General features: G+C 46.8%; 2 protein-coding genes across 2 annotated transcripts; one reads left to right on the top strand and one right to left on the bottom strand.

The window, feature by feature from the left end:
• Window positions 1-10,613: 10,613 nt before the first annotated feature.
• Window positions 10,614-11,570, top strand: LOC102449090 (olfactory receptor 14I1-like). Its single transcript, XM_006135724.3, has one exon. It carries the CDS (start codon window positions 10,614-10,616, stop codon window positions 11,568-11,570), a length of 957 nt encoding a protein of 318 aa, XP_006135786.3.
• A 7,042-nt stretch (window positions 11,571-18,612) lies between these two features.
• LOC102449334 (olfactory receptor 14A16-like) lies at window positions 18,613-19,610 on the bottom strand. Its single transcript, XM_006135725.3, has one exon. It carries the CDS (start codon window positions 19,608-19,610, stop codon window positions 18,675-18,677), a length of 936 nt encoding a protein of 311 aa, XP_006135787.3. The 3' UTR covers window positions 18,613-18,674.
• Window positions 19,611-25,961: the final 6,351 nt, after the last annotated feature.

Raw genomic sequence — 25,961 nt, forward strand, 5'->3', positions numbered from 1 at the left:
AACTAGGCTTATTTGTAAGACCTGCCGAGTTGCCGCACGTAAACAAAGCAGGTAAGGCGAAATGGGTAAGGATGAAATGAGATGTGGAGGAGATTCGAATCATTATAATCTCTGGGCAATTAGTAAGAGGCTGTTTATGAAACCTTTATCTGTTCGATTAATAAGTAAAGGCACCGTTCTTTCCAGAACCGTTTTTTTCTCAGAATCTAGAGGTGCTACATTCTAACGAGAGAACACACGGTAGGAAGGAGGGATGTGGCTAGTTCTCTCAACAGAAGCTAAAAAGCTTGGTCCTCCAAAGTGTGTAGTGAGAGACAGATAGAGACAGAGAGACTGCCGCCGAAATATAATTTAAACCTCCTGCATCTGCCCTATATATTTGAGATTGTGTGGCTGCACAACAGTGCGTGTGTCTGCCTGTCTGTGCGTTCGTTCAAGAACTCCTCCTACATGGGAAGAGCTAGGATCGCCACATTCAGTACGCATCTCCCTGTGATCATAATGTAGAGTGCCGTAAGAGTTGGGTTGTGCCAGGAAAACGGGTTGTGCTCAGAATGGGATTGCGTCTCAGAAAACCAAACAGAACAGAGAGAGAATCCCCAGGCAGCTGGATGGAGCTGGTTGTGAGCCTTCCCCACTCCTGTCTGGGGCTGCGCTGGCCCCAAGCTGTCTCCCCCCTGCCAGGTGCCCTATAGGGTGCTCTGGGGGACTGAAGCTCCCCCCCTCCAATTTGTACGGAAATGTTACTGGCTGTTCCCCTTTGACAGGGAGCGAGGGGAGTGTCCAGTTTGCTGCATTCCTCTCTGACTGGGGAGTGCAGGGGGCAGATAAACCTGGACCTGCCCCAGCCAGGGGACATGCACCACTCCCCCAGCTGTGAGATCCTTCTCACCTGGCCCTAAGCTGTTGCAGTGAGAGAGAGCTGGGGTTGTCTGCATACTGCACCCTTCTCCCTAGCCCTGCCCCAGGGCAAGGATTCAAAGAACCATGGACATTTTCATTCAAGTTTCCAAACAATTAAAAATTAACAGAGTGAAGGACTCAAGGGAGACCGGGTAAATCTGTGTGTTAAAAAACATGGTCTCCACGTTCTGCTGTGATCCCAGCCGGTGGTCGGAAAGCATTTCCTACAGTGAGTCACTGGTGTATGGGTCACATATTTCCATGTCTTCCCTCTCTCTGGCTGTGTCTAGACTGGCCAGTTTTTCCGGAAAATCAGCCACTTTTCTGGAAAAACTTGCCAGCTGTCTACACTGGCTGCTTGAATTTCCGCAAAAGCACTGACTTCCTACTGTAAGAAATCAGTGCTTTTTGTGGAAATACTATGCTGCTCCCGTTCGGGCAAAAGTCCCTTTTGCACAAAGATTTGTTTTCGGCAAAAAAGTCCCGATCGTGAAAATGGCGATCGGGGTACTTTTGCGGAAAAGCACGTCTAGATTGGCACGGATGCTTTTCTGCAAAAAGTGCTTTTGCGGAAAAGCGTCCATGCCAATCTATACGTTCTGTTCTGAAAATGCTTTTAAAGGAAAACTTTTCCGTTAAAAGCATTTCCGGAAAATCATGCCAATCTAGACGGAGCATCTGCGTATTCTGTCTTTATCTCGTCTTTTTTAACTCCTGTGTGCGTAAGAGGCCACAACCACCAGTGGCACAGGGATGTGGTGCTCGCTGAAGCTGCAGGTTGTTGAGTCAATGAGATAGAAAACAAAAAGTGAATGAGTCACTTCACTCAGACGTGGGCTGTTTTCATGGCCCAAAACATTGCATGACGCCCACCCCTCGCTCAATTTCCTGGGAATTAGTTTGTCTCAGAATTAGAGTGTCCAATGAATTGCGTCTCCACTGAGAGGTTTAGAAGCATGTAGGTGCCTACAAATCATCACTCCCAATCCTCGTAGCTGCTGTGAAACATCTCTCTGAGCACCTGAATGCCTATAAGGATCCTGCCCATCTGGTAGCGTTGGCTCTCTCAGCTGTGGCCTGCTCTGGTAGATGGGAAATAAGGAGTTGGTGATTGTCCTACCTCTGTCACTGACTTGCTGTGTGAAAGTCACACAACCCCTCTGTGCCTCAGTTTCCCTGTCTGTCAATACATGAGCTAACGCCCTCTGTTAACATGGATTTTAGGGCATTAGAAGGCAGGAGCGTCTCGTCTCTGCACTGGACTTCTGATGCATCCCCAGGCCAGATCCTTTCCCCCTAATTTCTCCTCATTTAGCAGATGACTGATAATGGCTAATTATTTACTGCAGCAGGGTGCTGGGCCCTTCCAAGCAGCACTGAAGTCCTGGCTACCAGGGAGAACTTTCCAACCCATCGGAGAATGAAATAGCCCAGGAGTGGACAGCAACTGGGAGATGGAAAGAAGTGACCAAGTGAAAGGCCTTATGAGCTTTGCCAGACTAGTCTCAGTTGGAATAAGGAGGAGAAATGTCCGGGTGGGATTTTCAAACGAGTCGATGAGAATCAAGCATCAACCAAACAAAGAATGACACCGGCAGCTGAGTTTTTATCGGCTCCAGCCTCCATTGAAAATCCCACTCCAAAGGGACAATGAAACATTTCTCTGTCCGGGTAAAATCTTATTCCCCATCTGCGCTGAGAGAGGGCATCACCCACCACTGCAAAACCAGGGGCATTAGCTCTGGTTTATCATTCCTTGGCTCGTAAAGCAGGGATGATGAAAGAATCCCTAGAACTGGAATGGACCTCGAGAGGGCATCTTGACCTGTCCCCTGCCTTCACAGCAGGATCAAGCACCATCTCGGCCATCCCTAACAGATGTCTGTCCAACCTGCTCTTGTATATCTGCAGAGATGGAGATTCCACAAGCTCCCTGGGCGATTTATTGCAGGGTTTTACCACCCTGACAGTTCTGATTCTCTTTTTAAAAAAGCGTGGAGAGCTACCACTGAAAAGCATTGGGGAAAAGCCAGGTATTATAATTAATGAACAAGTCAGGTTTGTCGGGCGCATCAATCCGTATGAAACTCCTTTCCAGTCACACTTACACATTCCGATGTCTGGAATACCCTCGGCAGAGAGTTATTTTTGTTATTGATACTTTGGATGAGCAAGAGCAGGAACACTTCTTTGTTATTCATTGAACATTTCACGAAACAAAAGACAGGACTATGGGATATCTTCATACACTACAGGACAAAATCAAATCAAGATACGGAACTTCAGCCCCGTTAACTGCGTAGCTGAAGTCAAAGTAGCTTAACTTGACTTTTGGCACCGTCCACACTACAGGAAGTTGAAGAGGGAACACTCTTCCTTCAATTTCCTTTACTCCTTGTGGAAGCAGGACTACCAGCATCTACTGGAACACCCCTCTGACTTCAAATTAGTTTGTCTTCACTAGACCCGCTCGTTCAAACTCTGGAAGATCGAGAATGGCAGCTTTGATCTTCTTCTGCAAAGTAGACGTACCCACAGGGAACTGCTAAAGCGGGAAATGCAGATAGTGAGACCCAGAACCTGATTATTAGAGAGAAATGTAATGTTCCAGTGAGTGGAGAGAAAACACCCTTTGCCCCAGAAGCCTGAACACGTTTTGTCAACTGAACGTCAAATTTCAAGCCTGTTCGGAGAATTGGTCTGGAGAGACACAGATGAAAAGCGTAACTGCTCATGGAAAATAAAAGCTATTTCAAACATAGATCCCCATGTTTGAAAATATAGGCCCTCAACATCTGCTTGTGGGTGCGGAGGCTGACGTGTCTTCAGATGTGTTCTCCACAATGAGGGACCTCTCCCTACCATCCTGGTTTGAGTAACAATCCCTGAATCTCTCCCTATTGCTTGAATGCTCCAGAAATTCTAGGGGGAGCGATTTGTTCTGATTTGCCTTGGCGCTTCTCCAGGGATTCACAGGGGAGGGGAAAATAAAACCATGAAATATTAAGGATCCATGTCTGAGATGAGTCATTCACGTCTGTTTTTGTGTGTTTCCCTCCAGAAGCCACAGGACCAGGAGAAAAGGCATCTCTGCATCCCTCATGGCTGTCCACCAATGGGGTGAAGGAAAACAAGAACTTCAATAGCTTCAGAGCATTTTCACAGGTGGGCCCAGGAGCAGCAGAGCAGAGTCAATCGGCATCAACAACAAACAATATTCAAGAAATGGCTTTAGATTCACGGAGTTCGGAGGCTTTCTTCAATATGTAACATTTATCCTGTGAGAACATGTTGAATCTCTCTAGTCTGGCACTCTCTGGTCTGGCAACCTCCATGGTCCGGCATGATGTGAGTTAGCTGGATGTCACGTTTCATGGTTGTGGTCAATTTTACCGAGGTCCCATAACGTTTGTTTACTGCCACCATTCTTGGCTCTTCATGTTCTGTGCTGTTATTTAGCTCTATATGACCTCTCAATGTCTTCTTAGGATGAGTCTACACTGCAGGGCTTAACTTGAAATAAGCTATGCAACTTGAGCTATGTCAAATGTCTCGCTTATTTTGAAGTAGTTTATTTCGAAATTGGGCACGTCTGCACAGAACTTATTTTGAAATAAAGCACTCTTCCTCCGACGTCCCTTACTCCTCTTAGGGTTACAGGAGTCGGAGGAAGAAGTCCTCCAGCTTGACAGTATTTCAACACTATTTTGAAATAACTGCCTGCTGTGTCGATGTGGACTAAGTTATTTTGGAATAGCGCTTGTTATTTTGAAATAGTGTCGCAGTGTAGACATACTCTTAGAGCCCAGTGAACAGTGATGCTTCTAGCCAATATGGACCTCCCATGGTCTGGCCATTCTCTGGTTCATAGAATCATAGAACCATAGAACTGGAAGAGACATCAGAAGGTCATCAAGTCCAGCCCCTTGCTCTAGGCAGGACCAATCCCAACTAAATCAACCCGGCCAGGGCTTTGTCAAGCCGAGACTTAAACACCTCTAGGGATGGAGACTCCACTATTTCCCTAGGTAACCCATTCCAGTGCTTCACCACCCTCCTAGTGAAATAGTTTTTCCTAATCTCCAACGTAGACCTCTCCCACCACAACTTGAGACCATTGCTCCTTGTTCTGCCATCCGTCACTACTTAGAACAGCCTCTCTCCAGCCTCTTTGGAACCTCCCTTCAGGAAGTTGAAGGCTGCTATCAAATCCCCCCTCACTCTTCGCTTCTGCAGACTAAACAGACCCACGTCCCTCAGCCTCTCCTCATAAGTCATATGCTCCAGCCCCCTAATCATTTTGGTTGCCCTCCGCTGGACCCTCTCCAATGTGTCCACATCCTTTTTGTAGTGGGTCTGTTCCAAAGAGAATGGAGAGAGGCTGTTCACAGTGGAGGCAGATGGCAGAATGAGGAGCAATGGTCTCAAGTTGCAGTGGGAGAGATCTAGGTTGGATATTAGGAAAAACTATTTCACTAGGAGGGTGCGGAAGCACTGAAATGGGTTCTCTAGGGAGGTGGTGGAATCTCCATCCCTAGAGGTGTTTAAGCCTCGGCTTGGCAAAGCCCTGGCTGGATTGACTTAGTTGGGATTGGTCCTTCCTTGGGCAGAGGAGGCTGGACTTGATGACCCCCTGAGATCTCTTCCAGCTCTGATTCTATGATTCTATGACCGCCTCTCCCATAGAAGTTGTTCCATTTTATATGAGATAATCGACTCTACATTTTAGAGAGTTTTTCTGTTTCTCGGTTTGATCAAGAACATTTCCTAAATGCTAAGAGCTGGGACCACCAAATTCAGCAGGAAGTTTCCTATTATCATAACTGAAAGCAACACAAGGGTTGGGGTCTGTCAAGAAAACTGGATGTGCCTGGCAGGGGATGGCGTCCCCTAAAACCAAACAGAAAGGAGAGACACTCACCAAATCAAGCACAGCCCTCAAAATGGACATAGCTGAGGGAATGCCGAAAGAGGCGGAACCAAGATGAGCCAGAAAACTAGGATAAGCCTGGAATTGGATTGCGTCTCAGCATACCTTCCAGAAAAGAGACAAAATAGGGCAATTTGGAGCAGTGCTCTGTTCTGGCACCGCTAAATCGATGCTTAAGGTTTGAAAACTAGAAGTCAATGTTATTGGAAAGCAAGTTGACAGTAGCCTGGCTGTGTGTAACGATGAGCTAGTTCCCTTCCTCTGTTACTGCGGTGTCTTGTAATGTTGGCTCTGCTCTATGGCATTTGGTGGCAATCGGAATACACTTCTCTGCGACTGACCTACTATGCAACTTTAAATCAGGCCTTCCCCTGCCTCGGTTTCCCCTTCCTCTCTTTCTTTGCCTTGGCTACTAGGACTTGACGCTCCTCCGGAGAGGAGCTATTTAAAGGTATTTGGGAGCCTAGCGAGATTTACAAAGATATCCACCACCCCTTGAAAGCAATGTATCTTAGGGTCCCGACTGCCACTGAAAATCTCACTAGGTTTCTAAATACCTTTGTAACTGGGGTCTTGTGTCTTTATCCATTTACGGCATGTACACCAAGCCAGGAGTGACTTCCCATTGGCCCTTGACTGGGATCAAGATCATCGAATCACAGAACACTACAACTGGAAGGGGCCTCAAGGGGTCATGGAATCCAGTCTCCTGCCCTTGTAGCAGGACCAAGCACCATCTAGACCATCCCTGCCAGGTGTCTGTCCAACCTGCTCTTAAATATCTTCAGTGATGGAGATTCCACAACCTCCCTGGGCAATTTATTCCCGTGTTTAACCACCCTGACAGGGAAATTTCCTAATATCCAACCTAAACCTCCCTTGCTGCAGTTTAAGCCCATTGCTTCTTGTTCTATCCTCAGAGGACAAGGAGAACAATTTTTCTCCCTTCTTCTTATGACACCCTTTTAGAGAACTGAAAACGGCTCTCATGTACCCTCTCTGTCTTCTCTTTTCTAAACTAAGCAAGCTCAATTTTTTTCAGTCTTCCCTCACAGCTCATGTTCTCTAGACCTTTCATCATTCTTGTTGCTCTTCTCTGGACTGTCTCCGATTTCTCCACATCTTTCTTGAAATGCGGTGCCCAGAACTGGACACAATACTCCAATTGAGGCCTAATCAGTGCAGAGCAGAGCGGAAGAATGAGTTCTCATGTCTTGCTGACAACATTCCTCTTCATGCAGCCCAGAATCATGTTTGCTTTTTTTTGCAACAGCGTCACACTGTTGACTCATATTTAGCTTGTGGTCAACTCTGACCCCTAGATCTCTTTCTGCAGGACTCCTTCCTAGACAGTCACTTCCCATTCTGTGTGTGTGAAACAGATTGTTCCTCCCTAATTTGCACTTTGCATTTGTCCTGATTCAACTTCATCCTATTTACCTTTGACCATTTCTCCAATTTGTCCAGATCATTTTGAATTATGACTTTACCCTCCAAAGCACTTATGACCCTATGCTCCACAGAAGTGTCAACTCCTCCCAGCTCGGTATCATCTGCACACTTAATAAGCGTCCTCTCTCTGTGCCATCATCTATATTGTTGAAGATACTTGATGCTTGGTCCTGCCATGAGGGGAGGGGGCTGGACTAGATGATCTCTCATGGTCCCTTCCCATTCTAGTGTTCTATGCTTCTATATTTCTTAGCAATCAACTTCACACCCGGAGCATCCTGATCTGTGAGTTTCTCTGGTGGCGGCATCCCAAGAGCTGTGGATACAACACAAGAGAAAAAAAAAAGATCTCTACTCCCCCAGAGGTAATCACGTGGAGTTAATGAAGGACCAGGCTCGTCCAGGCCAGCTGAGGGTTTGGCGCCACTCGGATTTTCCCCATCGCAGATCACATGTTCATGCTCTAACTATATATTTTATCCTCTGAACACCCTGGGAAACCTCTTCTGCACCAGCCTCCCCTATTCAGCCGATGGTCCTTGCGAGGATGCAGCGTGAGACCCAGGGCACGTCATGTCGGGGAGGGCAGGGTGATGGGACGGTTTGCTCCAGAGGTGGGATCTGAGCTGGGGTCCGAGCCTCGGAGACCAGAGTTTCTTATTTAACCCTGGAGCTAGGACATTGGAAGCCTGCACGAGCCGGGATGTTCGTTACAGGTTGGAGGAGCATCCTTCCCTGCTCCCGTTTTGTCCTTCAGTACTCATAGAATCCTAGAGCTGGAAGGGCCCTCAGGAGGTCATCAAGTCAAGCTCCCTACCCAAGAAGGGAATTAGGGAAGGTGCATTCGTGGAGTGGAACGCTCTCTGCTGGGAACTGCAAAGACCCAACAAGTCCAGGGAAGCAGCCGGTGGATAATGCAGAGATGAGGCCATGACGGATTGATCGGGACCAGCCAGCGATCGCTACCGCAGGAGGATCAAACGCATCGCGAGTGGGGCAAAATTCCACAGATCCCAACACAGTAAGCTTGCTCTTTCAACTGCATATATTTGCATATTAAAAGACAGTCCAACGTGAAGACCATACAATGAACGAGGTATGGACTTGTTTAAGACTTTGGCTGTCTGTTACGTTACATCTCTAGCGCCTTTTACCAACATTTTTATCGTGAAAAGAAAAAAAGACCAAATCCTGTATTTTTGTGTGTGTTTTGGCTACTGTGAAATAACCCTATTCAGGTAAAATTGGACGACGACAGAAAATATTCAGCCTCGTTCTATTCCCGTGAATAGGAGCTCAGTTTTCCTCCGTACATAAATGCGATGATGATGAGGGGAAAAAAATCTGTTTAATTTAAAATTGGAAGCTGAGGGAATTACAGCTTATTTAGTCTACAGAAAAGAAGAGTGAGACAAAATCAGGGAAGTAAATTGGATATTAACCGAACATTGGAAAAAGTTCAGAAAAGGGCAACAAGAATTATTAGGGGTTTAGAAGGGATGCCATATGAGGACAGATTAATAAGAGTGGGAGTTTTTAGCTTAGAAAAGAGGAGACTAAGGGGGGATATGAGAGAGGTCTATAAAATCATGACCGGTATGGAGAATGTAGAGAACGAAAAATTGTTTACATGCTCCCGTATCACAAAAACTGAGGGGATTACCAAATGAAATCAATAGGTAGCAGATTTAAAACAAACCAAAGGAAGTTGTTTCTTCACACAGCACACAGTTAACCTGTGGAACTCCTTTCCAGAGGATGTTGTGAAGACCAGGACTTTAACAGGGTTCAAAAATGAGCTAGATGAATTAATGGAGGACAGGTTCATTGTAGGCAGGGATGGTGTCTCCAGCCTCTCTTTGTCAGAGGCTGGAAATGGATGACAGGGGAGGGATCACTGGATGATTGCATCTTCTGTTCACTCCCTCTGGGGCACTGGGGATTGGCCACTGTTGGCAGACAGGACACTGGGCTAGATGGACCTTTGGTCTGACCCAGTCTGGCTGTTATGTTCTTAAGGCTACAGGCCCATCACTGCGTAGAGATGTGATGCAGATGCAATTTATATAGAGAGTCTGGGGAGAAATTGTTACAGATAAACACTTGCTTTAGACCGGGGTGGGGAACCTGTGGCCCGGGAGCTGAATCTGGGAGCACTAGCATTGAGGAGGCTGTGCTGGCACTTCATCCTCCTCGCCATCCTCCTGTGTGGCTGGAGCTCACAAAATCTACTAGCCTGGGCCTCCTAAGACTTTGGAGGTGGGAAGGGTGTTTCTCTTTCTTAGTTGGGGGCCATGGCAGTGAGCGCTTGGGTTTTGTTTTTGCAAGGTTTTTTATTTCTTTGTTTGTTTTGCTTCTCACTTTTGTACACTCCTCCAACCGATTTTTCTGTGGGTCAGTGGCCTACTTAAAATCAGGAATAAGGGATCTTCCGGAAAAGGCTTTATTTTCGGAAAGATCCCCATCTAGACTGGCGCTTTTCTCCAGCAAAGCCCCAAGCCGGAAAAAGCAGCAGCCATATTCATGCAAATGCCGTGGGGAAAATTTAAAACCCCGGGGCATTTGCAATTCGGATGTGTCTCATTAGCATCCCTTTTCCGGAAAAGGATGCCAATGTAGACACAGCCTGGGGGTGTATCTAGACCATAGGGTTTTGGCAACAAAAGTGGACTTTTGTCGACCAAACTATACCTGTGTCTATACTGCCACTGAGTTCTGTCGACATAACGTTTTGTCGACGGCTGTAAACCTCATTCTATGAGGAATAACGCCTTTTGGCGACAGAGTTCTGTCGATAGAAGGCGTTATTGCATCTATACTGTCCTTTGCGTCTACAGTCTCATGTCGACAAACAAGCTTGCTTTGTCAACAGAACTAGCTGTAGTTTAGATGTTCTTTGTTGACAGAAGCTTTGTTGACAGTATCTGTCGACGAAACGTCTGTCTACAAAAGCCAGTAGTCTAGATGTACTCCTTGGTGAGTTATTTTTGTATTTCCCAGGAAATAGTAAACAGGCTATGATGAGGTGTCAGGATTTGATTGTCACCCTCAAGTTTTTTGTCTACTGTTTGACACAACGGAGAGACCGTCTTTGGTAGGTCTCTTGTGCTTGGGTTGTAAGCTGTTCCATTCTTTGGTGCTCTCAAGTTACATACTGGGCCAGATCTTCTAATGCTGTAAAATGATGCAGTCAAATCCTTTGCTCCTTGGACATTCATGGCATGAGATATTATGAAGAGGGAAGTCGGGGTCATTCTTCTGTCTCTAATCCTGACCATTGCTCTTCTCTTTCCTTCCCCAGCCTTCACACCATGAACTGAGGAAGAAAATGTCCAACCGAACCACTGTGACAGAGTTCCTTCTGCTTGAATTCTCTTATGTTCGGGAGTTGCAGATTCTGCACTTTGTGGTGTTTCTGGTGGTTTACCTGGCAGCTCTGGTGGGGAACCTTCTCATCATCACCACGGTGGCACTTGACCACCGTCTTCACACCCCCATGTACTTCTTCCTGGCAAATCTGTCCATCCTCGACCTCGGCTCCATCTCTGTCACCGTCCCCAAATCCATGGCCAACTCCCTCCTGGGCACCAGGTCGATTTCCTACTCTGGATGCATCGTCCAAGTCTTCCTCTTCATGTTCCTACTCCCAGCCGATCTTGCCTTACTCACCGTCATGGCCTATGACCGGTATGTGGCCATCTGCCACCCTCTACACTACGAGCGCGTGATGAACCGGAGAGCCTGCGTCCACATGGCTGCTGGCGCCTGGATGAGCTGTGTTGTCTACTCAGCCCTGCATACTGGGAACACGTTCACATTAACCTTTTGTGACAACAATGTGGTGGATCAGTTCTTCTGTGAAATCCCCCAGCTCCTGAAGCTCATCTGCTCCGGCTCCTACGTCAATGAAGTGGGGGTTATTGCATTTGGTGCCTGTGTAGCCTTCGGTTGCTTTGTTTTCATCATCGTGTCGTACGTTCAGATCTTCAAAGCGGTGCTGAGAATGCCCTCGGAGCAGGGCCGGCACAAAGCCTTCTCCACCTGCCTCCCCCACCTCGCCGTGGTCTCCTTGTTCCTTTGCACTACGTCCTTTGCCTACCTGAAACCGTCCTCCAAGTCAACCTCCATTCTGGATCTTGTGTCCGCTGTTCTCTATTCTGTGGTGCCGCCGGTCATGAACCCGGTCATCTACAGCATGAGGAATAAAGAGATTAAAGACGCTTTGAGGAAGCTGACGGGATGGAGGCTCTTCACCAAGAAGAAAAGGACCGTCTGTCTCCCTTGACTGCATTTCTTATTCTGTATTTCTTTGTAAATATAATCCATGGATCGCACCCATGTCCCCATCGCGGTCAGTTGCTTGATGCAGGGGTTCAAAGCGATCCCTACTCCACTGTGGTCACTGGCGGTCCTGCTGAATTATACAAGCCTAAAAAAGATTGGAATGTATCTATCTGAGGGATTTAGATTGCATTTTGCATATAAAATGGAAGCCATGGGGATGCTCCTGGTGGACTTCATGGGAGTTTGTGACTCTCCCGTTTCGGGATAAAAATTCTGCTTGGAATCTGAGAGTTTTTGGTTGTTGCGTCATCGGTCTTTCTTGCTTTGTTTTATTGACTGGTTGGTTGCTTTATGTCTTTGTTTCAAGGGTTTACCCCTGCAGAAGTAAGTTCACAATCTACCTTTCCAACTTACAGCTCTACAACAGGGCTACTCGACACGTGGCCCGTGGGCCGCATTCAGCGCATGGACCATTTTTTTGCGGCCTGCAGTGAGGTTTGGGTTTACGCGGGGTTCAACACGCGGCCTGTGAGTGGAATCCTTTGAACATGGCCTCCACTGGGAACACTCTCCACAACAGCGAGGCATCTCCCAGGTGGGGAGAGCATTGAAAGACGCAGGCGGGCGGGCTGGCTGGAGCTGAGGGATACAGGGTGTCGGTGTTTCTAGGCCCCAGGGAGGAGGAGCTGGGAGTGCTGGGGCATGTTGGAAGTGCTTTGTATTCTTGGTGTGAAAGAAGCTATTTGCATATATTTGCATGTAAATACAACCACACTTAAGTTGCAGCCCTCGGCATGTGCTCTGAGTATGATTCTGGCCCCCAGGGCTTCCAAAGTTGAGTAGCCCTGGTCTACATTATAGAGTCATAGAACACCTGGGCTGGAAGGGACCTTGAGAGGTCAAGTCCTGTCCCCTGCCCTCACGACAGGACCAAGTGTAACCATTACCCCTAAGAGGGATCTATCTCTTCAAGAGACCCCTATGGGGGTGGAAGAAGCAACTCAGCATGTGGGGCAGATTTGATGATCAGAAGCACAGACTGAGGCTTTGGTAGACTAAAGCTAAGTAGTTGTGATCTCTCCGTCTCTTCTTCTTGTGTTTGTGTGGACAGAACTGTTCCAATTTTACTTATGTTTACTGCAACCATGGACAATATCTCCGTGGGCTATCCAACAGCTGTGTTGTGTTGTGAGAATTAGATTATTGTTTGTTTCTTCATAAGATGTTATAAAGTTATTTCATTACATTCATTTCTTTAGTGTCTTTTGGAACTTGAATGCAGGAAGGAGACGACGAGGCCATCTCCTCTGAAATGCCTTTCAGACTAACTCTGGGTCTCCAGCTACTTTCTATGGCCGTGGGTATTTTTTAGACACTGGAGAAGTGCAGTGAAGTCTAGCCCACCCAAGGGTACACAAGGACGACAGGACCAAGGTTAGATAGACATCCCTGATTCTCTCTCTCTAACCTGCTCTTAAACACTTCCAATATCTCCAGTATCTCAAAGATCTCTTAAAGATCTCCAACATCTCCAATATATAGTAGATGACAGAGATTCCAAAACCTCCCTCAGCAATTTATTCTAGTGCTTAACCACCCTGAAAGGTAGGAAGTCCAACCTAAACCTAAAATCCAAGCTAAACCTCATTTGCTGAAGTTTAAGCCCACTGTTTCTTGTTCTATTCTCAGAGGGCAAGGAGAACAATTTTCTCCCTCTTCCTTGTGACACCCTTTTAGGTACTTGGAAACTGCTCTCATGTCCTATTTCATAGAGACATAGGGCTTGAAGAGACCTCAGAAGGTCATTGAGTCCAGCCCCCTCTGTCTTCTCCTTTTATAATTAAACAAACCCAATTCCTTCAGTCTTCCCCCATGTTCCCCAAAGTTTTCTAGACCTTTAATTATTTTTGTTGCTCTTCTCCAGACCTTCTCCAATTTCTCCACATCTTTCCTGAACTGGGGCACCCAAAATTAGACCCAGTAGTCCAACTGAGGCCTAATCAGCGCAGAGTAGAGCGGAAGAATGACTTCTCGTGTCTTGCTCACCACACTCCTGTTCATGCAGCCCAGAATCATGTTTGCTTTTTTTTTGCAGCAGTGACTGTTGACTCATATGGCCATCACTGACATATTATCCAAGTACGTTACCCATAAAATCAGTAGCCGTAAGTAAGTTGATATTGGACTTTATGGAGTCCCTGTTGTCATTTCTCTGATTTGAGGATAGAACATGTACTTTGAGGTGTGAGAGTATTTTTTTTCTTTGATTCTCTTTCTGACTCTGTGTTTTAATTTGTATATATTTTTTAAAATTGGCTGTTTGATTTCGTTCTTTGTTGTTGATTTTGGGGGGTATTATAGAGAATGGGGTATCCTTGATCCTTTGGTGGCATCTTTTACGACACCTCTTTAACGGGGTTCTCTGTCAAGGGTGATTTTTTATCAGCAATTAAGGGGGATGGAAAAGAAATTCTGGAAGCATGTGGATGGCTGAGTTCCTGTTGAAATGATTATTTTAATGTTTGCAAGATTTTACTCTTTTATGAGTTTCTTTTCAACCATGGATAAATGTCGTTTTACTGTTTTTATGGGAAGGAAGAACATTTTTGATAGGAGTGAAACACTTGTTGGAACAGAAAGCACTTGCCGTGTTTGCTAAAGATGTTAGCACGACCAGGACAATGTTGTATCCCATCGGGATTTTTGGTGGAGGCTCTATGTAACCTTCTATCACAGAGCATGGGGGAGTCATCAGGCCCTGCGCCGCCAGACGTGACTGTCAGCCAGCAGGTAGAATGGAAGATATATTGGTTCTCAGGGACACAGTGTAGCACAGACTTGTAGTTACAGGAATTCAGCACAATCCTTCTTGGGGATGGGGAGACCACAGCCCCAGCTCTGGGCTGCTGCCTTGGCCCCCAAGCCAGCTGGGCTCCCTTCTCCCCCATCCAGGAGAAAACTAACTCACACTGAGGGTACGTCTAGACTACCGCGTTTTGTCGACGGAAGTTTTGTCGACAGATACTGTCGACAAAACTTCTGTAGACAAAGAGCGTCCAGACACATTGAGTTCTGTCGACAAAGCAACCTGCTTTGTCGACAGAACTCCGTAGTCTGGACGCAACGTTACAGGCAATAACACCTTCTGTCGACAGAGTTCTTTCGACAGAAGGCGTTATGCCTCGTAAAATGAGGTATACCAGCGTCAACAAAACTGCTGAGTTCTGTCGACGTTATGTCGACAGAACTCAGCGGTAGTGTAGACGCTGGTATAGTTTTGTCGACAAAAGTCCACTTTTCTCGACAAAACTAGGTAGTCTAGACACACCCTGACTGCTCACAGCCCTGCAGGCAGCCCCGCCTCCTGCTTTTTCCTGCTTCCTGTCCCAAGGAGTTATCTGCCATCACCTGGTCCTCAGGACTGAACATACTTCCCCAGCGAGTCATGCCAGGCCTCTCCCTCCTCATGCAGCTAGTGCTGCAGTGCCCGGGGAAACTGAGGCACACACACATACCGAGTTACGACAGAACAGCCCAGGACAGTAGAATCACTCACAATACAAATCAGAATTAATACAGAGACTACAGGAGCCAACACAGCCCCCGCTACGTCCCACCTTCTCTCTGAGGTTCTGCTCTGTTTCTGGGGTGGTTAATGGACGCGAGCTGGTTTGCAGAAGGCAGTCTGGTTGCTCCCTAGACTGCAGATCACAGGACCCAAAGCAGGTCCGGTCTGCTGGGTTGATGAACCAGAAGGTGTTGCCTTGGACAGGTGTTAGAGGAGGAGCATCATGCGGTATGTCCTACAAGAGGGGTGGGTGTGGGAACCTGATGGTGAATTTAATAAAATCAAACTAATGTGTCCATATTATGGGGAAGCCTCAAAAGGAGTCTGAGGCAAGCTCCGCTCATGCGGGCACGCTACCTCGGACATAGCGCCCCAGGAAGCCATGGGAAGTGATGGGTTCGAATGACTCTGGGGAGGCGTTATTTCGAAATAGCGGCACCGGCACCACCACACTGTTGTTATTTCGAGATAAAAGTTTCAGAAGGAGCGTTACTCCCAAGGAAAGGCAGGAGTGCAGAGTTCCAATTCCACGGCCCGTGATTTCAAAATAATGGGCTTGGTAGTGTGGACGCTCGGCTTATAAATTCGACCTTGCGGTGGGGGGTTATTTCAAAATAAAGTCCTAATGTAGACCGGGGCCTTGTGAACATTCGTATGGGGGAAAAAGTGGCTCTTTGGGGTTCGTTTAAACATACCTGAAACTGGAAAAAGACATTTCATTCCGGAATAAAAATATAAACTGGGAGAGTTGCACTGGATCGCTTGATTGCTCTTCATTCCCTCTGCGGAAGGACTGGGTTGGATAGTAGGAAAAACTGTTTCTCTAGGCGGGATGGGTTCCCTAGGGAGGGGTTGGAATCTCTATCCCTAGTGGTGCTGAAGTCCCAGCTTGACCAAGTCCTGGCTGGGATGGTTGAGTTGGGGTTGGTCCTGCTTTGGGCAGCGGGCTGGACTCGATGACTTCGGAGGTCTCTGCCAGCCCTGGGATTCTGCAATGCTCGTGGGGAGAAGGAAGATCGAACGGACAGGGTGGGAGAAGAGAGCAGGGGAGCGAGGATGTTATGTGGGTATGAGGATATGCCAGGGGAGGGGATGGCTGAGCAAAGAGGTTGACTGGGGATTTCTGAACTCCAGGTGATTACTTGGCTCCTGGCCACGGGAGGGGGAAACTCGAAGAACAGGGGCTGACAGGGCCCGTGAATGTAAGGACATCAGAACGGCCAGACTGGGTCAGACCAAAGATCCATCTAGCCCTGTGTCCTGGCTGCCCACAGTGGCAGAGAGAACAGAAGGGTGATTGGTTCATGGGGACACAGCATGGCCCGGACTTGTCAGCACAGGGACCAGACACAGCCAGTACCATCCATCTTCAGGAGACGGGGCCCAGAGCCAAGGGCCTGCTGAGTTGTTCCTTGGAAGGCTGAAGTAAAACATCCGTAAATGAGTGGGGTTCTGTTTGCAAGGATTAGGGTGCATGAATTAGATTTTCATCTAGGCCTGTGATAATTAGTCATCCAACGGCTATGAATTTTCAGAGGTTTTCAGCAACTCCCTTGGACCCCTCCCAGTTGTTTCTAATTTACTATTTCCAGAACCATGAAGGATGGCTTTGATGGACTCTTCAGGGAGTGTAAACACAAATGGGACGTGCATTCAGCTGATTGAAATGTAATAAAAAACTAAAATGAACATTAACAGAAATCTGTTTTGTTTTTGTTTTTTCTGTATTCTTTCAGTTCTTCAAATGAGGTAGGCACCCATTTGGGATTCTTTGAGACTTAAATAAATGTTCTGTACACAATATTTCTATCTTAAAAATAGAAACACCAATGACCAATCATCACCTATCAGGGCAAACTCCTAGTTTTGAACCTCTCTAGTCTGGCATTCTCTGGTCTGGTAACATCCGTGGTCTGGCATGATTTTACTTAGCTGGATGTCCACTTATTATGGGTGTGGCCAAGTTTCCCACAGTCCGATGAAGTTTGCTTAGATCCACCAGTCCTGACTCTAAGGGTGTGTCTAGACTACAGGGTTTTGTCGACAAAAGTGGACTTTTGTCAACAAAACTAAACCTGCGTCTACACTACTGCTGAGTTCTGTTGACATAACGTCGACAGAACTCAGCAGTTTTGTCAACGCTGGTAAACCTCATTTTACGAGGAATAACGCCTTTTGTCAACAGAGTTCTGTCGACAGAAGGCGTTATTGCATCTAAACTGTCCTTTGTGTCTACACTGCCATGTCGACAAAGCAACTTGCTTTGTCAACAGAACTGAATGTAGTCTAGATGCTCTTTGTCGACAGAAGCTTTGTCGACAGTATCTGTCAACAAAACTTCGGTCGACAAAAGCCTGTAGTCTAGACGTACCCTAAGGGTATGTCTACACAACAAGCTGTTATTTCGAAATAATTTCGAGATCGTGGACTTCTTACTCCCACTTCTGTAACCCTCATTTCATGAGGAGTAAGGGAAGTCAAAGGAAGAGTGTTCTTCTTTTTACTTCCTGCTATGTAGCCAGCGCCAACAGCTGAGTTAAGCTATTTCAACTTCAGCTATGCAGTTGAAGTAACTGAAGTTGTGTAGCTTAATTTGACTTTTGCCCTACAGTCGAGACGTGCCCTCAGTTTTCTGTGCTGTTATTTATCTCTACATTCTAGCCCAGGAAGCAGTGGAAGTGTCAATAATGCTGCTAGACAATATGGACCAAATTCTCTGGTTTGGCGCTGGTCAGGTCCCAAGGGTGCTGGTCTAGAGAGGTTCAACCTGTAGCTGAAGTGTCTTGAGTATGTCTACATTTTATCTGAAAGGAGTCCACCCAACCTGTGTAGACAGACTCACATTAGCTTCACTGGAGCTAACATGGTAATGATGGGAAGACTCAAACTTGCATTGAGAAGACTCAAACTTGCAACCTGAGGATTACAATGCTTGGGAGCCATAGCTGCTGCTTCTCCTGCAATGTCCACCACACTGCTTTAGCATGCACGCTTATGTACAGCCACCCTAAGTCTGTCCGGGTGGGTTGGAAGGCTCACTTCAAGCTGTAAAGCAAAGGCTCCTAGAAAAAACTCCCCACGGTTCACCAGTCCTTTAAAATTATCCTAATTCCTAACCATTGATAGATTGGTCCCAAGCACCCACCGCTCTCCCCTACAACCATGCACCACCCAAGTTTAGCAAAAGTTGGAGTCTAAGTCCACGTCTTCATTAAACGGAAGACTGACGATGGATCATGCGGAGTTTGGTTTAGCACGTCTAGTTCAGACTCACTGGAGTTGCGTATCTTGAGTGAGCATTCCCTTTTATTGTAGACCTAAGTCTACATCTAAGAAGTTAGGTTCAACATTGGAATGTCAATAAATAGCTAACACCATTAGGTGATTGTGAAAATCTCTTCCTAGGCCCTCCATAGGGCAGACGTTGCTTCTGCCCACACCTGAGTGGAGTACAATCAACTCCTCTCAAGTCAATGGCATTACTCACACCAAAAAGGGCTTTCTGTCGCTCAGGTCAAGTCAATTGAAAAATGGATGTTAAACTCTTTGGAAAGACACCCTTGCTATCACCCTCCCCAGAGCCTCCCTTATCTCCTTGTTTCTCAAGCTATAAACGATTGGATTCGATAACGGCGGCAGCACGGCGTAGAGCACAGATGCCAGCAGGTCCCAAGAGGAAGATGTCGCGGAGGTTTGCCTCATATACACAAAGCTGCCCGTGCCAAAGAACAACCCGATGACCACGAGGTGGGGTAGGCAGGTGGAGAAGGCTTTATGCTTTCCCGACATGGATGGGATCCTCAGCACGGTGGAAAAGATCTGAATGTAGGACGTGATGATGAACACAAAACAGCCCAGAGCGAGGCACACCCCGAAGAGGACCACCACCACTTTGTTGGGGTACGTGTCAGAGCAGGCCAGCTTGAGCAGCTGAGGGATATCACAGAAGAACTGGCTGATAACATTGGCGTGACAGAAGGGCAACCGGAAGGTGTTGCCCGTGTGAAGCAGCGAATAGAGGACTCCACTGACCCAGGAACCAGCTGCCATCCGGGCACAGGTGCCACGACTCATGATCATCTTGTAATGCAAAGGAAAACAGATGGCAGTACGACGGTCATATGCCATCACGGAGAGAAGGGCACACTCGGTGGCCGCGAGTGAAATAACCAGGAAGACTTGGGTGGCACAGCCAACGAAGGAAATGGACCTGGTGTTGGTTAGGGAGTTGGCTAGCATCTTGGGGATGGTAATGGAGATGTAGCAGAGATCTAAGGAGGAGAGGTTGAACAGGAAGAAGTACATGGGGGTATGGAGGCGGAAATCGAGGACTACTGCTGCAACAATCAGAAGATTCCCTATGACCGTGGCTAGATAAATAAGCAGGAAGACCATGGAGTAGAACATCTGCCGCTCTTGGAGGTCAGCGAATCCCAGAAGAATGAACTCACTCACGGTAGTTTTGTTGGCCATCTCCTTCCATGTACTTTGTGCTGCCTGCAAAGGAATAAAAGAAAGAAATGAAAGATTCTAAAAATTAAGGCACAAAATGTCCAGTTTCAGTTATAATCGAGTTACAGTTTTGCATTGTTTTTTCATGAAAATGTTGGTGGAGGTTTTACTACTCATGACGGAAAGATTAGAAGTTACCTAGAAGACATTGGTGCTGGAAAGCAGTGACCATGAAAAGGATCTAGGGGTTAACATCAGTTCCTAAGGTGATATTTCACACACTTATGAGGAAAGTCTACCTGATTGACATTTGCTGGAGGTCTTCTGTGGAGAGTGCTAACATAACAAAGGAGAGGACAATTTCCTAATTCAAAAAAGTGTTGCATCCCACACATGTTAACTCTAGATTAGACCTCAGATAGGGTGCATCTACACAGCAACCAAAACTCGAAATAAAATATGCAATTTGCGCTACTCAAATTGCGTATCGTATTTTGATTCTATTTTTGAAATAGGTTATTTCAAAATTTGGCGTGTCTACACTGCACCCAATTTTGAAATAATGCACTATTTTGAGACATCCGTTAACCCTTGGGTTACAAGGATACCAAAATAGTGTGTCCGTTATTTCGAAAAATATTTGAAATAACGAGCAGCTTGTTACGACATGGGGTAGTTATTTCAGGATACTTCCAGTACCCCGAAATAGCCACGCCGTGTAGACATAACCATAAAGAGAAATGTGTCACAAAACCTAGTGTCATCTTAGACACAAAAATAATGACTTCACCTTATTATGTATAATATGCAAGCACAATGAACTCCAGACCATTCATATGCATATTTGGTCTTAACAGGGCTAGTTTCACAAAACTGAAAAAAAATTCTGAGCCAAATCAGCTGGCAGAAAGACTTTAACTACAAAAGTGTGGATGCCAAATAGGAGTCATTTTACCAGCACCTTATCAGATGTCCCCAATACCACAGTCTCACAGTCAAGGAGGAAAGATATTCAGGATAACATAAATCTGTTTTATAGAGGAAATTAAGGCAGCTATCCAGATAGATATATAGATAAGAGGAACGTATGGAGATAGGAAAGTTGGCAGTAGTGAATATCAATGAGAAATTACGATTTGTAGAAAATGGATAAGAGAAGCCAAAGGACACAAGGAAAAGTTTATAGCCTGCACAGTTTTGGACAATAAGATGGGAGGTTGTTTTTAAAAATATATTAGAAACAAATAATTTGATAATGGCTTTGGTCCATTACTAAATGAAAATGGTAGAATTCTCCATCTTAATTCTGAAATGACAGAAGTGTTCAATGATTATTTCTGTTCACGATCTGGAGACAATATAACATGGTCTTATAGTCTGGTGTTGACACACTATTCCACTAACATCCATGGAAAAATAGATGTGTATTAATGACAGACATATTAAAATAAGCAGCACCAAATATCTTGCAGCCAAGCGTTTTAAAGGAGCTGGCTAAGGAGACTGCCTGACCGTTAATGTTGATTTTACTGAATCTTGGAGCACTGGGAAAATACCATCAGATTAGAAGAAATCTAGTGTGTCAATTTTAAAAAATAGTAACTGCTAATTATGAACTTCTTTCCAGGAGATGGTAAGGTACCAATTGATAAAGAACTTGAGGAGGATAATGTAATATAAATAAATCAAAATGGATTAATGGAAATTAGATCCTGTAAAACTAATGATGTTTTTCAATGATCTAGCAAGTGATTCTGTCTCTTTTCTGTTTGATTTTATGGGAAGCAATTCCATTATGGGCACATCCCATTTTTCTGACACGAAGACACCCTGACCTCACTTTAAAGTTGGATAAGAGGAAGCTGCCTACTGAATTTGGTTGTCCCGGCTCTTACCATTTAGGAAGAGATCTTGAACAAGACAGACACATGGACGGACACATGGAAAAAAACTCTCTCAAATGTATAGCAGAGTTGTTGAAAATTCCTTTCTTTTGGGGAAAGTGTATCATCAAAGAACTGAACCTCCATCAGAGTCTATAAAAAAGATTTTTCAATAAGTATTCCCTATGCTTCAGAAGAGATTTTTTTTCCAACTGAAATCTTCCATTTGGATCTAAACTCACTCAATATCAAAGGGATCACATTAGGGTCAATATTCTGGTCTGCCTTTGAGCCTGCTTTTGAGCTCCCCTGTCAATTTTGAAAATGGGTCATAAGCAATCAAGCCATCTGGGTGCTTTTGAAAATGTGATCCCTGCCCAGAATTGGTCTCCCTGCATAACAATTTCTCACATTTATTCTCAGTTTTAAGCTTAAGAACATAGGTCTGACTCAGAATGGTCATTCTTAAGGTCCATCTAGCCCAGTACTTGTCCTCTGATGGTGGCCAATACCAGGTCCCCCAGCAGGAATGAACAAAACAGGGAATCATCAAGTGATCTCTCTACTGCCACCCATTAACTGCCTCTGACACACAGAATCTAGAGACATCTGCCCTACCCATCCTGGCTCATAAGTACCGATGAACCTATCCTCCATGAAACTATCTAGAATTTTTTGAACCCTGTTAAAGTCCTGGTCTGCACAACATCCTTTGGCAAGGAGTTCCACAGGTTAACTGTGTGTTGCATGAAGAAAAACTTTCTTTCTTTGTTTTAAAACATTCACCTATTAATTTCGTTTACTGAGCCCCCTAGTTCTTGTAGGTAGCTCTTCATCTAAGCTGCTTCAAAAAATGCAACAGAAGACCTTACATGAAGCAGCAGCAATAATCCAGCTGGGGCAATTTGCCATAAACACATCCCCTGCCACGATCAATGTCTCTACAGCCATTGCACCTATTGGGAAACCAGTCCCATAAAGTGTAAAGTTGTTCTGATCTCATGCCGGTGGAGTTACTCTTGATTTACACTTGGCTGATGGGACAAGACTACAACCCATGGACTGATACGAAACAAAGATACTCCAAACCTACCTCAGCCGGCAGGAAAGCCTTGCCCAATAAGCGAGAGATGTCAGCTCAGGGTTCAGCGTCAGCGTTGGTGCTTTCCAAAGCAGACTGAGTCAGATATAGTCTCTGTGGTCTTTGGGGAATTTCCTTTGTTGAGGTGAAAATCTCGTGTCTCTTGGGGCTTGTCGAAGGGAAGAGACTCGGGCAAACACGAGGCAGCAAATTCACCACTCAGGCCTGACCGATAAAAAACCCACATGCCGGATGGTTCTGGTTCCTTGGTGGATCACGCCGCAGTACAGAGAAGAGAATTCGGCTTGCAGGGCAAATCCAGTCACACCCTGCTGGAATTTTCCAGCATGCCGGACTCCCCGGCCGCGAGAGACCTGGGTAGGGGAGCCGAGATGGGTGCCCATGGCACCAGGGAGTGGGCCAGCTGGGAAGATAAGAGTTGGACCACCCAGCAAGGGGACAAGCTAGCTGAGGGATGGGTGTTTCTAGGAGCTAAGCAACTCAGGAACCCAGAAAGGCCGGGCAGAGAGCGGGAAGCCCTGGGTTCCAGCCAGCCAAGGAGGGTGGAAAGGGGAGCCCTGTGAGAACAGCAGGAGATCCTAGGAGACTGGGGTCCAGGGTTCCTCAGACGGGGCTGCCCATGCGGAGTTTTGGGAGCTAGTCAACCCATGGACCTGGGGGCGCAGGGAGGTGGGTTGTCAGGAACCCCAGCTCAGGGACAAAGAGTGAGATAGGCCACTGAGGCAGATGGGGGAGCCAACCAGAGCTCACCTGAGGGGGTTGCAGGGCCTGGAGCGACCCACACAGGGCCTGGGGCAACTCCCCATTTCAGGTCCTGCTCCTCCCCCCACTGTACCCATCCCCCAAGTCCTGCCCTACCTCATCTCTGCCTCCATAATCCCCCATAATCAGCAGGCTGCTGGCATGCGAGGAAGGTAAGAGAAATGGAGCACGTATCGTCTTGAGGAAAGCAGACAGGAGGGAGACCAGAGAATGGTCTTTCAGGGTGTTATGAAGACGGTGCTGTCACGGCGGGGCATGGGGGAGTCACCGGATCCTGCACCCCCATCCTCAGTCACATGTGGCCCTCAGCCATCCGAGTCTGACCCACTCCCAGCCCCTCAGCCAAGCGCCGCCTGCGTCCTTTCTCCGGTTTCCTGGGCAAAGGGGGTAGGAATTATATGGAGGGGGGCAGATTTCTGGCCTAGTCTTGATCAACACACAGGTGCTTTCAGGCCTCCAGCTCTATACCTCTGTGAGGAAGTGAGGGGTTGTACTCACTCTGTTCGCTTTGGGTACGTCTAGACGGCATTGCTATTTCGGGGTACCGGAAGGATCGCGAAACAGCAACGCTGCATCCAAGGCACACGTCCGCTATTTCGAAAAACAAAATCGAAATAACGGATGTGCTCTTTCGCCATCCCTGTGAGCCTTGTGCTGCGAGGAGGACGGGATGGCTGGAAAGAGCACTTGCTTCCAAAATTTGGCACCGTGCGGATGCGCCAAATTCCGAAATAGCCTCTTTCGAAATTCAATCGAAAAAAGATATGCAAGTTTCCTCCTGGCCGTGGGCCCATTTTTCTCTGGCACGCCGAGGCCCTGCTCTGAGTACGCCGTTTCCAAAGAGGAGCCGGCCCAGGCCTGTGATGGGGCAGGAAGTCACAGGGACAGAGGGACCCGGCTGAGGTTTCACCACGGCCAAGGAGAATTTGGCAGCATTCTTCCACATCACACACATGACCCTCCCCGGTCATACCACAGAAAAGGAGAGTAGCCTTTTTCGCATCTGCGACACGATGCTGAATTGAATCCAGTTTGTGGTCCATCACCATTCTCCTGGAGACCACGGCTCCTCGTTCCAACCTAGACCTCCCCCACTGCAACGTGAGACCACGGCTCCTCGTTCCAACCTAGACCTCCCCCACTGCAACGTGAGACCACGGCTCCTCGTTCCAACCTAGACCTCCCCCACTGCAACGTGAGACCACGGCTCCTCGTTCCAACCTAGACCTCCCCCACTGCAACGTGAGACCACGGCTCCTCGTTCCAACCTAGACCTCCCCCAGTGCAACGTGAGACCACGGCTCCTCGTTCCAACCTAGACCTCCCCCACTGCAACGTGAGACCACGGCTCCTCGTTCCAACCTAGACCTCCCCCACTGCAACGTGAGACCACGGCTCCTCGTTCCAACCTAGACCTCCCCCACTGCAACGTGAGACCATGGCTCCTCGTTCCAACCTAGACCTCCCCCACTGCAATGTGAGACCTTTGCTCCTCATTCTTCCATCTGCCCCCACTGAGAACAGCCTCTCTCCAGCCTCTTTCGAACCACCCTTCAGCGAGTTGAAGATCACAATGACTAGTCTAATGACTCCCTCTCCAAAAAAGAAATTGGCTCCTTCATTGTCCAAAACGATATTCCACGTTTGACCAAGAGGCCCCCCAAACGCCCCACCATTTTCTAGTAAATTAAATCAACAGGGACTATGCCTGTTGCATAATAAAAAGCCTCCGCGTGAGCTTACTTGGTTTTACACATGCATTTTCTGAAAATACACAGAGGCTGTGTCTAGACTGGCCAGTTTTTCCAGAAAATCAGCCGCTTTTCCAGAAAAACTTGCCAGCTGTCTACAGTGGCCGCTTGAATTTCCGCAAAAGCACTGACTTCCTACTGTAAGAAATCAGTGCTTTTTGCGGAAATACTGTGCTGCTCATGTTCAGGCAAAAGTCCCTTTTGAGCAAAAGGGCCAGTGTAGACAGCTGAGATTTGTTTTCCGCAAAAAAGCCCCAATCGCGAAAATGGCGATCGGGGCTTTTTTGCGGAAAAGTGCGTCTAGATTGGCCAAAGATGCTTTTCCGCGAAAAGTGTTTTTGCGGAAAAGCGTCCGTGCCAATCTAGACACTCTGTTCCGAAAATGCTTTTAACGGAAAACTTTTCCGTTAAAAGCATTTCTGGAAAATCATGCCAGTCTAGACGTAGCCAGTGTGTAAGGTCTAAGGTTTTAAACTGCAACTGATGGTCATCTTTGTTAAACCTTGCAACTTGCAGTGCAACGATGCCTGCACTACAAGGAAAAGTTGGACAAAGATACGCAAATTGCGAACTTGTGAATCTTTTTTCCACTTTACTTCTGAAAGAGGGTTTTCAGACATTTAGCCTATCTACATGGGGCCACATGTTGGGGGAAAACCCCTCTTTTAGAACATCCCTTCTTCCTCGTAAAATGAGATTTACAGGGATGCCGAAAAACACGTCTGCTTGTCCGAATTTTTTTTCAGAAAAGCAGAGATGTTCCGTTATCCCAGAAAAGCTCCAAAGTCTAGACATACCCTGGATGTTGGACTTGTTACTCGGGTGCTTTCAACTCCCCCGCCCGTGTGTTCAGCAGCCAGGAAGAAAATCTCTC

The sequence above is a fragment of the Pelodiscus sinensis genome, chromosome 30 (genome assembly GCF_052426305.1).
Source record: "Pelodiscus sinensis isolate ZL-2025 chromosome 30, ASM5242630v1, whole genome shotgun sequence".
In the NCBI taxonomy this organism is placed as follows: domain Eukaryota; kingdom Metazoa; phylum Chordata; order Testudines; family Trionychidae; genus Pelodiscus; species Pelodiscus sinensis.